This window comes from Vicugna pacos, chromosome 4, assembly GCF_048564905.1.
Source record: "Vicugna pacos chromosome 4, VicPac4, whole genome shotgun sequence".
NCBI lineage: Eukaryota > Metazoa > Chordata > Mammalia > Artiodactyla > Camelidae > Vicugna > Vicugna pacos.
In genome coordinates, this window is record NC_132990.1 from 61,256,632 (window position 1) to 61,268,636 (window position 12,005).

General features: G+C 39.7%; 1 protein-coding gene across 2 annotated transcripts in view; it reads right to left on the reverse strand.

Annotated features, from left to right (window-relative positions):
* FKBP15 (FKBP prolyl isomerase family member 15) overlaps window positions 1-12,005 on the reverse strand; it is a 46,246-nt gene that overhangs the window by 12,110 nt on the left and 22,131 nt on the right. The window contains exons 12-19 of one of the 2 annotated variants that reach the window (XM_072959944.1): window positions 11,858-11,965; window positions 9,575-9,677; window positions 9,002-9,108; window positions 7,247-7,361; window positions 5,701-5,810; window positions 5,285-5,392; window positions 4,740-4,834; window positions 3,828-3,900 (exon numbers count right to left, since the gene is read on the reverse strand). In XM_072959944.1, coding sequence (XP_072816045.1) covers window positions 3,828-3,900; window positions 4,740-4,834; window positions 5,285-5,392; window positions 5,701-5,810; window positions 7,247-7,361; window positions 9,002-9,108; window positions 9,575-9,677; window positions 11,858-11,965 — 819 coding nt within the window. Of the gene's footprint in view, window positions 1-3,797; window positions 3,901-4,739; window positions 4,835-5,284; window positions 5,393-5,700; window positions 5,811-7,246; window positions 7,362-9,001; window positions 9,109-9,574; window positions 9,678-11,857; window positions 11,966-12,005 lie in introns of both variants that reach the window. The other variant, XM_072959943.1, reaches the window with a different exon arrangement.

Here is a 12,005-nt window from a genome sequence, read left to right on the forward strand (position 1 = left end):
AAAGGCAATGAGTGGCCACTCTGCTCGTATTGATTTCTAGACAGCAGTGTATTTACAGGGTTGGACCAGCTCTCCTACACCATGATACTGCTACTCCCATTACTCCCCCTATGCTACTATACTTAACGTGCATTTTTACAGAAGTCTACTTTCTCATTATCATTTGTCCCTTCTTAGAGTATTCATTGCGCTCATCTCAGTTTTAAACTTATTTATTCCAACGTCTTAATCAGTTTTCCACTTTCCATTTAAAATCTGATATTTTGGCTTTCCGAAAGGTAGGGGAGATAACACAAATAAAACAAATTAAGATTGTATATAAAATAAAGAGAAAATAGGCTATGAGTTGAGTAGTAGAGGGTCCACTGGCAAAGGCTCTCTCCTTGACTAAACTTCAGTAAGGCTCCTCTGAGCCCTTGACCTTGGCCTCCCGTCCTGTGTTTGGCCTGACCAGCCCCGTTTTAGCAAGAATCCTGCTAAGTCAGTTCAGCAAGAATCCCCCATCCATGGTGTCTCCTCTTCATAATTTTCCATCACTGACCTCCTCACTCTGCTCCTTAACTACACAAGTCCCCCATTTGTCCTCACTATGTTTGGAGTTGAGCTCAATCATTCTTCCTTATTGCAACAATCTTCAATAGTGTCTTCCTTACTGTTTTAGTAAGTATTAGAATAAATTTTTAACAATACACAACCTTTAGAGTAAGCTCTAAGATACTGCTCAGCAGCCTCAGGTTTTCATCTGTTAAACACAGAGGATAATAGCAGCTTGAACTTCCTAACATAAGAGAGTTTTCATTGGCTGTAAGTAGAATAAAAGTTTTACTCACTGTCCTGCCCCAAATGGCCTAATGGAAACGGAACTAACACAATGCTCAGAGAACTTTGCATCTATCCATGACTCCAGAGTTCACTAACATCAGAGAGCGGGACCACTTGCACAAGACCTCACAGCAGCTCAGACAACTGGAGGGGACGAATTCCAGAAAAGAGGCAGTGGGGGGGACAGTCACTTTCTCACCAAAGAACAAGCAAAGTAGAAGGTCATTCAAAAGCTCTTTTAATCTAAGGTCTTTATGGAGAAAGGCCTATTGGAAGCATGAAAAATAATACTCTCACCCAAACACACATACAGAGAAAACAGTGAAGGAATGAATAATACATTTAACAATGGCTATAACTGAGTGGGAGAATTATTGGTGGTTTTATGCTTGCTTATCTGTATTTTCTCAATTTTCTAGAATGAACAGATGCAATGCTCATAATCCGAAAAAACTATGTGTGAATACATATATTCCGTGCGCATATGTGAGTGTATTTAATTATGATTTTTTTAAAGTTAGGGTTAGCAAAATTAAGTGAGAAAGGAAAACATTAAAAACCTACACAGTAGTGGGTGGTGGATAGAGCTCAATGGTAGAGCACGTGCTTGGCGTGCACAAGGTCCTGGGTTCAATCCCCAGTGCCTATGTTAAGGAAAAAATAATAGATAAAAAATAGAAACTTTATAAAAAACAAAACAAAAAAACCCCCTACACAGTGGATATGATGGCTCCCTGGTTTTCACCCTGGATCAAATTCTGCTGTTGACATGGAAAGCCGGGAAAAGAAAGCAATGACAGAAAGAACTAAGAATGCAGGAAAACAAGGGAAAGAGCATTCAGGTTAGGAGGAAAACGGCACCAAAGAGAGGTGTCAGTCTGGCAAAGGAAGAACACAGCTGACCGGAGGTGAGACCCTGGGCAAGTCTTTTACTCTTTGGGCCTCCGTTTACTCTTTTGTAAAATCAGATTAAACTAGATGACCTCTAACTTATCTTCCAGTTTTAACCATTATTCCATAGTTTTTATGTAGAAACATTAATACTGTCATAGAGAAAAATAATTTCATTTACCAAATATTCATCAAGCACGTAACTAAGTTTCTGAGCTGTGTTTGAAGGCAGAGAACTGCCTCCAGGGATGAAAGGACGTTGATTATTTCCCTTTAATGGGAGAGATACCACAGGGAAGAGTGTTAAGGAAGAATGAAGTGAATCAAAAGAAAAACAGGAGAGTGCCAAGGCTTGAAAAGTTCCACTACAATAAAGGTGACCAAGTGAAGCATGTGGTACACGGTATCCCACTCGTCCAGAACAGTGATACTCAGCCCAGGAGGTGCCCTCAAACAGAGCTGTGTAAAGCATGGTGCCTAGAACCTAGTAGGAGTTTGACAGGTGTTAGTTGGTGGTACTATTTTTGTTATTTGTTACTACTGTTTTTGCTATTATAAGTAAAACATCTACCAGGTTCAATGCACTGTTTCAGACATTTTGGGGGTTTATCAACATGAACATTTGGGTGGAATAATAAGATAATTTAGGGGATTGGCAAACTATCACCTGCAGGCCAAACTGGCCTGCTGTTTTTGTAAATAAAGTTTTAATGCCCCCCTCACCCCACTGATACTTAGCATGAGTCACACGGTGAACTTGCTGAAAACAAAAGTGTCCAGCTGCCACCTCCACAGAATGTGGCAAAAGAGATCGCTACTAAGAGCAGTGATTCCAACCTAGCTATGTATCAGGATCAAGGGGAGCCATTTAAGAGTTCAGATTCAGACCTCGGGTAGAAACCCTAGATTAGAATCTTAAGATGAAATTTTTTAAAAATTTAACAATTTTAAAAATAAAATTTTTTTTAAAATTTAAAAATTAACAATTAAAAAAAAAAGACTCTCAAGGTGAAGTTTAATAACACGTATTTTTAATTAAGCTCCCCAGGTGATTCTGAGACAGCCAGACCAGTGTTTGGGAACCTCTGATCTAGAACAAGTTATAGTAATCATTTTAGACTTGAACAGTAACAGCTAGATCAAACAATGTATTTATGTGCCCCTGTTAGGAAAGAGAGTAAATAAAAGCAGACAAAGGAGAAACAGTAAAAAGTACATTTAGTGGGGAGTGGTGATCCAGGCATTGGGAGCCAGTCACATCAAACAAGGGATGGTGACAAGAAGCAATGGGAAAGAATCGGGGCAGGACCGGACAGGGTGAGGCACTGCTTAACTGAAGATAAGGGGTCAGTTTTTTTTAATAACTTGACTGGATACTATGGCTAAGAGAACAGCATGAGACCAAAGTCAGGAATCCTCATCATTACCAGAACATGAGAAACTGTGTAAACTCCGCAAGTTATAAAATGCCTTCCAATCAACTTTTCAGGTTTTCAAGAAAAATTCAAATACAAAATACAAACTATTTCTTAAACCTCTGAGAAAACAGCAGATGAAAGGGTTGCCATCTCCCATGGTTCAGTGGGAGCATAAACAAGAAGATACCCATTCCGGATAAACAGTGTCACCAGAGCAAAGACAACAGGAGTGGCTTCAGAATCAGTCGATCTCAACCCAAGACCCACTAGAGTCTTCCTTAGAGCTACTCCAGGAACAGGTCAAGATCCCTAATTCTGAACTGACTGAAGTCAAACAGCAGTACTTTAAATATCTGCTACAGGGCATAATAGATATTTTCAGTTGACTTTGTCAGCAGAATAGGTTTAGTTTTTAATAAACTGTGTAATTCTTACCTTGGCCAAATTACTAAGATCGGCGATTGTTTTTTGAGTCAATTTATTGCAAAGTATATTGCACAACAGAAATCTGGATTGTGGGTATATTAAGATTTGTTGAAAGATTTCTAGTTCTCTTCCCAACGACAGCAAAAATTCTGCTGAAAAGCAGACTGGTCAATACGTACACAGGACATTCTTTAGCTCTACACATCCTGACTTGGGCTTTTCTCTCCCCAGTTACGTTACCTTCTCTTGCTCAGCATGCAAAACTCTTGCCTGTGTGTTTTCTGTGGCTGTTTGAAGCGAGTTGTTCCTCCTCTCCATCATCAGGTTACTCTGCTCAACATACCTGTGAAATAAATAGGGGAAAAGAAAACATTTCTCAAGCACTCACTGTATACCAGACACAACCCAATGTGCATTCAGTTGTCACAGCACTGCTCTATACATTCATCACAACAATCTGAAAGCATTTGTCTCCCTAAGATCTGCAGTAATTAAGTTTGGAGGTAGGAACCTGAGCCAGGGGTGAACTACTTTGAATTTGTGTAATGAGGAGGAGAGGAGTTTGAAGGTGTTTGGTGAGGGGAAATGAGACAGGAAAGAGCCAGAAATCCGAAGGAGGGAAGAAAAGAAAGCTACTTCCCTTTCCTCTTTCACGTGAGAGACAAGAGACACTGGAGAAGAGAAATATGGGAGAATGATATTTTTAAAGTGAAATGCTATATGCTGTGACAAATTCCCCAACCCCTCCAACCAAAAAAAATCTTCAGAAGGATCTAGAAAAATTGTAAATGCTTGGGTTTTATATGGAAATAAGTGAAGTTCTGGTTGATAAAACAGAATCAGCCCACACAGAAGAGAGAAGAGCTAACATCAGTTTTCCAGGCATGAACACCACTTTTACAGATGCGGAAACTAGGGCCAGCAGGAAAACACAGAATGCCCAAAGCCACAAAACAAATGAGGAGCAGAGCCAGGATTCAAACATAGGTCTGCCTTATGTCACGGCCCACTGAGCCCTTTCCCCTGAAATCCCTCTCAATCCCCAAAATTCACATGACAGGAAGGAAACAGAAAGAACAGAAATACATATAAACTTCCCTAAACAAACATGTTGTTCAACTTGGGTATTTACAAATTAAACCCCTTCATCCGGCCGAGCCTGTGCCCCGTACCTGTCATTACCTCTGATTTCGTTCAATTAGTTCACTAATCTTGTCATTCTGTTCTTCTATCCGACTGCTCTTCTCAAGGATCTCTTGTTTCAACCTTTCATTTTCCTAAATTTAAAATAGATAACGTATAAGTTACATTTTAAGAGAAAAGCTTCAGATAAAAAGGAATCAGTTTGAACTGACAGGTGACGTTGATACATATTTGAGACAAAAATCTAGAACTTAGGTCCACATAGATATAATACTTAAAACAACACATCAAATTATACCTGATGGATACAAATCACTACACCTAACAGATTCAACATACAAATGGCTATAAAATGAAGCAAAAGTTTGGAATATAGTTGAAAAAGAAATGTTTCCTTCTGACTATATAGTGATTAGTCACTTGGCCCAAGTTAAGCCATATGGATTTTTCAGGACTTCCCAACTCTGTGTAGCATTTATCACATGCTCTTATTCCTGGAGTGGAAGTTTTAAAGGGTAGTACATGCCTGGACAGAGCAGGGGCAAGATTTCCAAGCTGAGTGTTCTGTTCTCAATCATTCTCACCTGAATAATTCGCTGGATGTTGCTCATAATCATGCTTGTTTCCATTGTAACTGACATGCTAGGCATGAGCAGAGAATTGCCAGCACTATGTTTCTGTAACTCTTCAACCTACAAAAGGAGTGCCAGAAAGACTTTTTATGAAATTTTTACATGGAAAAATACGATTTACCCAAGATCTCCAAGATCTGACCACTCTTTTGAGGGGGCTAATGAGTCTCTTGAGACAATCTCTAATATAAGCTGGAGTTTTATTCTACTAACTGGATCCCTAAATAAAACGACCCTTCCAGGGAAGTAAGTACTAACTCTATGAATATGGGAAACCAAGGAAGGGTTTACCTATAGCCCTAGTTGCTCCGTTTGTACCCCCATTTCTACCCCCACTTTCAACACAGCCCCAGCCCTGACTCAGTCACCTTAGTCATGAGATGATCCATTTTATCAGCCACTTTGCTGACTGCCATGCGAATTTCAGTGTTATGTTGCCGGGCTTCAGTCATGAGAAATGAAGCCACGTCGCCTGATCCTAAACAGACACAAGCCAAGAAGAAACTTATGAACTGGAGCAAAGGATACTGTACAACGAAAAGCCAGTAGCTCTTTTAGCAGGGGAAAGAAAGAAATTAGCATTTCCAAATACTAGGAAATGCTGTAAGTGATTCACACCATCAGAAGACGTAGCAGAGACAGAGGCAAAAGGGCTCCAAAGCTAACAATAACGAAGCTATGCTCCTGCAAAATGCATCAAGGGATACGGTCTGGCTCAAGGGCACAAGCAGTGCACTAGCCGCTCAGATTGCTTCTCCTTTCATCCAACTGCATGCCAGGCATTGGACCCCGTATCAGGGATACAGCAATGAATAAAACGTGGTCCCTGACCTTGGTGAGCTCAGTCTGGTGGGGAGACTTACATGTAAATAGATCATTACAATGAGTGTTGTTAAGTGCAAAAAAAAAAAAAAAAGGACCATGTACGCAGTTACAAGGTACAAAAGGATTAGAGAGAAAAGTAAGATTAACTCTTTGGTAACACACAAATACAGTTATATCCCTGGGAGGAGAGGAAAGAGGGATGGTAACAGTCAGGGAAGACTTTACAGAGGACATGATAGATTTGATGGTTTCTCAGATGGAGAAAGGGCAGGGCTTCCAGACAAAGGACGCACCTAGGAAACTCTTACCATTCCAGGACCACAAATTATGTTGTGGGATATACTTGCTTCTTTCTACCACTGTCCTAATACCAAAGGTGATTACTATGAAAAGACAAGCTGCAGAACAAGAAGGGAGGATACCATGCCAGCTTTGTGCATCTTATTTTGTTTTGTTTTTTTACACGAGACAACCACACTTGTACATACACACAAGATACCTAAAAAGTTAGCCAAATGACTGTTAACAACAGCTTCCTAAGGTCAGGGGGATTTAATGATGGAAGACAGTTACTTTTCATGTCACACACACCCTTTTGTGTTGTTTGACCTTTTTATAATAGTATATTCTTTTCACAATTTAAAAATTTTAACAAAGTAGCTTTCATTTAAGACACTGAACAGTCATCATGCTTTTTCCCAACTTCCTCCAATGTTTTGCTCTTTTACTATTTGCTATGAACCCCACAGAGCCATTCTGACAGAGGAATTAAAAAAGGGCTGGTGGGAGAAAATGTAAGAAACAAAACACAGAATGTGGGTGTGAGGGTTATGGGGAGGATGATGGAAATGTTCTAAAGTTGGATTACAGTGATTATTGCACAAGTCTGTAAACTTACTAAAAAAAAGATTGAGTTGCACACTAAAAATGAGTGAACTGTACAGCATGTAAATTATACCTCAACTAAGCTGTTTGAAAAAAGAAAAGATAAAAAGGACAGAGATCTATTAGAATAAAAATGAAAAAGGGGATGGGAGGAAGGGGAGCACAGTAAGAGCAGGAGATGAGAAACCGAGGGGGTCATCCTACCTTGAAAATGGGGAGACTGCGAGAGAGGTGCTGGGTACAGGGGCCGAACGGGCTGCAACTGGGAAGTGACAGCTGATGCCTGGGGATAAGCGTAGGCTTGCATACCTGCGTAGGGCTGAGAAAATGCCAAGGTACAGCTGGTTTATAAAACATTTATATAGCTCTTTTCTGCTTAATTTGTCTTTGATGGAATAAAGTGGGTAAGCTGGAAGGAGACTCAAACTGAAGGAAGCTGGGGGTGAATGAGTCCTGTGTTTGGTATTAGGTAAGAATCTTAGCAGGAGAGTTATGTATGTAATCCAGTGGTACCCAACCCAGTGACTGAAGTCCAACCCAGGGAGTGTGGAAAGTGTGCCTCAGGTCACTCCCCAGTCCTCTTGGATATAATTCAATTAAGTGGGAATTCGTCCCCCTACCACTGGGCCTATTGATGGTCTAAGAAATTTTAAAACTAAGCAAATTCTGCTTGGTTTCGCTGAGGTAAAAGAAGAGGTGTTCATTGCGATTCCGAACTAAATCCGTCAGTTTCCACAGGATGCCTCTCCCTTGCTGGATTCTGATGCTTACCTGTGTGACCAAGAGTTCTCATTTTCCTGAGCCTCAGTCACTTTGACTATAAAATGAAAATAATAATACCACTTCTTAGGGTTGTTGTGAGGAATAAATGAAGCGATATAAATGAAGCGATATGGTAAGTTAAGTGCCTGGCAGATAGTAAGTGCTCAATAAACAGCAGCTATCATTTTAATGATGATGGTTATTCTTCCTTGAATTAAGGAAATCCAGCTCATTTCCAGAGACAGATATAATTACCTATCCATTACTGAAAAATGAATCTTAGTCTACAGTAACTCTCCATTAGGTGCATTCCAGAGCGAAAAGAGGGCAAAGCAGGACTCTTCTCAATTCTGATACACACCTCCCTAATGGGGTATAACTTGGCCACCATTACTCTGACCCCTCCATTAAGAATCAAGGAAGTGAGGGCCTGTTATCATTGGGAATCATGTCTTATCCAACAAATGTGTCAGGGCAAAAGAAAGAGTCCACTGTTCTGGCAAATAGTCAGCAGAGGCAGACAGGCTGTTGCCATAGTTTTCTGTGAAAACAGAAAATAAAAATCTGCTTTTTTTAAATTATGATTTGTACAGGACAGTTCTTTTTTTGAGGGGGGTAATTAGGTTTATTTATTTGTTGTTGTTATTATTTTTTAATGGAGGTACTAGGGATTGAACCCAGGACCTCATGCATGCTAAGCACGTACTCTACCACTAAGCTATACCCGCCCCTCAAAAACCTACTTTTGAGGGATCACTTTTGAAGGCTAACTAGACAACAGAGTTCAGCTATATTTCCATACACCTTCCACCCACTGCCGCTCCACAACTCTTCTGCTGAGTGTAGTGCAGAATCTTAGCCTATTAACTGTTTGACAGAAGAGAACACAGAAGACTTGAACATATACCCCTTAACTAGCCAAGTGTGAGAAGGAAACAAACACTGACTGGGCCTTTACTACGTGTCGGGCCCCGTACCAGATGCTTTGCTTGTTCTTGCATTTAACCTTTACAACAACCTGTAAGGTAGGTTATCCTTTGCCTGTTTAGAAATGAGAACATGGTGGTTCAGAAATGGGAAAAATTGTAATCTCTGATTGTGGGGAACTGCTACTGTATGAACTGTGCAAGAAGAAAGGAGACTGACGAGGCCCATGATAAATTATAGGTTATAACTGATATGGTTTAAAAGTGTTACCTGAAAGGACTGGGCATTTCCAGACACAGCTGAGTGGGAATCAAGAGATGCAACTTGCATTAAGGCAGGAGACGGTGCTTGGAGTCCAGAAACGGATGGCTGAGGTGCTAAGATAAAGCAAGAAATTTTCACTGTTATCCAGCCCTTGTTTCTTGGTACAAGTCTGGACTATCTCCTTATATATCATCACCCTTCAGACTTGACCACTTTTCTCACCTAATTGCCTAGAACCAACTCTCCTGGAGTCTCAGCAATGGGCTAGTGGAAGGAAACTAGGTGTTCTCAGGTGCACGTGACTCAGACCTACGATCCCATCAACTGACAGGATGTGTAGAATTACACACAGGGAGATGTCTCATCAGCTGAGTGACAGTGCACCACGGCAGTAGATACAGCAATCAGACCAAATACATCTCTAGGTCTGAAAATGCCCTAACCAGGAACAAACTGACAAGTTTATACTCCAGTCCAGTACTAATACTAAAACAAGGCAGTCTAACAATTTCAGAACAGTGATGACAACATTGGTGCTGACCCAATTCAAAGCCACAGAGCCTCAGAGAGGTTCCTTACCTTGTGAGGTCACCTGTGGTAGCACTGGATGGGCTGGCTGAAGAGAGGGCTGGATGGACGAAGTCACCGTGGGCTGCCTGGCTCCTCGAAGAACATTCACATCCTGAAACAGGCACAGACATTTGGGTTATTATGTCTACGGGTCCTTAACTGAAGACTGAGGCTGACTGTCCACCCTAAACCTGCTTACGACCAGTGTTCTCAGGCAAAGAAGAGGAAGGGAAAGTAAGCAGAAAGGCAAGAGCTGAAGGCACCGGCTACAGAGAGAAAGCACTCTATTAAGTACCAGAGGAAAACCCCTTTTCCCTGTACATTACATCAAATAATTAAATACAGTTAATTTCCTCAAACAGTATAAGCTGTTGATGTTATTTTGTCTGAAGCAGCTAAAGTGACTGCTCCCCACGATGTACCATTTTCCAAACCAGCAGCTAGCTACCTTAAGACTGACCTGGTCTGTTTCTATAGAATCAGGGCATCTTACAAGGAAACCCAGGGAACAATGTAGCCTCTTATCTTCTGCCAAATAATCTTCACAGACCTCAAGGTACTCCCAGAAAATCAGACAGCGTAGATTCACTGCACCTCATTACCCTGCTGTTTTTGACAGTACAGAGTGTTTCCCCTCTCCATTCTTTCTTCTCATAAAAGCAAAGCAATGTTGGTCCCTACTGTAATTCTAATCAAAGTCAATGTACAAATATCTTCCTGATTCATACAAGGAAAAGAAAAACTTGAGTCATGATATACAGTGACTGTGATCTGCCATGCTACAGTTCAAGGGTTAAAATCTCTCTGACATTCTTTTGCTTTAAAACTTTCTCTTATTTTCCGATATTCTCAGAAGTGTATTATGCGTTTCTGGAAAAGTACCCAGTTTCACATCATACATAAATCAACCTAAACATCTAACAACAGAGTGAAAGGAATTATGATAAATAAGTGTAACAGAGCACTGGGTTACCTTTAAAGGTGATAAAGCTTTGCTTTATTTGTTTACGTTATTTATATTATTGATATTAACATAAATGTTCACGATACAACATTAAGTTAAAAAATTAGATTACAAAGCAATATATAAAGAACGCCCTTTTTGTTAAATGTTTCTTTATAATTTAACTTATTCTACAATGAATAAGCAGTACTTAAAAATTTTAGTAAGAATATTATCTTATCCAAATTTCATTTCCAGAAACCAGATAAAAATCAATCCTAGAACAATAGGCCCCAGAAATCCTATCTGCCTTTAAAATATTACATCTACACAGGGCTTTTCCATGAGGAAATAAAACAAAATTGTGAAAAATAAAACTTATTTTGGAAATGTTTTTTCTCAAGAGCATCACCTTTGCTCTGTTTTATATTAAAGTCAAAGAATCTTAAAAATTAATCACGCGGGGGAGGGTATAGCTCAAATGGTAGAGCGCCTGCTTAGCTTGCACTAGGTCCTGGGTTAAATCCCCAGTACCTCCACCGAAAAAGTAAAAAAATAAATAAACCTAATTACCTCCCCCCTGCAAAAAAATAAAAAATAAAAAATAAAAAAAATTAATCACTGTTAAGTGTTTCAATTCAGCTGAGAAATGATTATATTAGTCAATAAGGAGCTAACCAATGGGAAAAGAACTTAGTTGGAATTAAGCTACTTCTTATTATACATCAAATTCCAAACGGATTAAATATGAAATAATAGATCAAAATATAAAATAACAATAAATATTTTTAAAAGATATATATGATGTTTACAGCATGTGGAATTGGAAGGCTTTCTAAGCATAATGTCAAAAGAAAAACACAAAAGGAAAAATTGATAGATCTGACTGCAATAAAATTCATGAACTTCAAAAAAATCATACAATGTACAAAGCCAAAAGATACAGGAGTGTAATCTTAATATTAGGTCACATCAGTGGAAAAACCAACATTTTCCAAGAGAATCTAAACATTCAATCAACACATGTGACCTGAACATTCTTTTATAGGTCAGGCATCATGCTGCATACACAGTGATTTTTACTGAAAATACAGATTCCAGCAGAAAGCTAAATTAACTACTTAAAACTGCCCAGTTCTTGTGGCAGATGTACAGAATTGCTTCCATTTCCCAGGGGAAGTGCTAGTTATGGGAGAAACACATGTACCAATACCAACCTGAATCATTTTGAATATAAGCTCTCTAAGTAGTGATTCTGTGTTAGAGGCAGAAGCAGCAATAATTTCGATTAAAAGAACAGAAAACAGCAATGTGTGCACTATTCACTCTAGACAGCAAGTGGGACATACTTCAATTTCTGAATCGTTGGAATCCAGCTGTGGTGGAAGGATGGGCAGCATGGGCTGGCCCATTTTAGCCATCCGAGAGATCAACTTGGCCTTGACTGTATCAGGACTCTAAAAAGAGAGGAAAGCCGCAAAAATCACTGTAATCAAG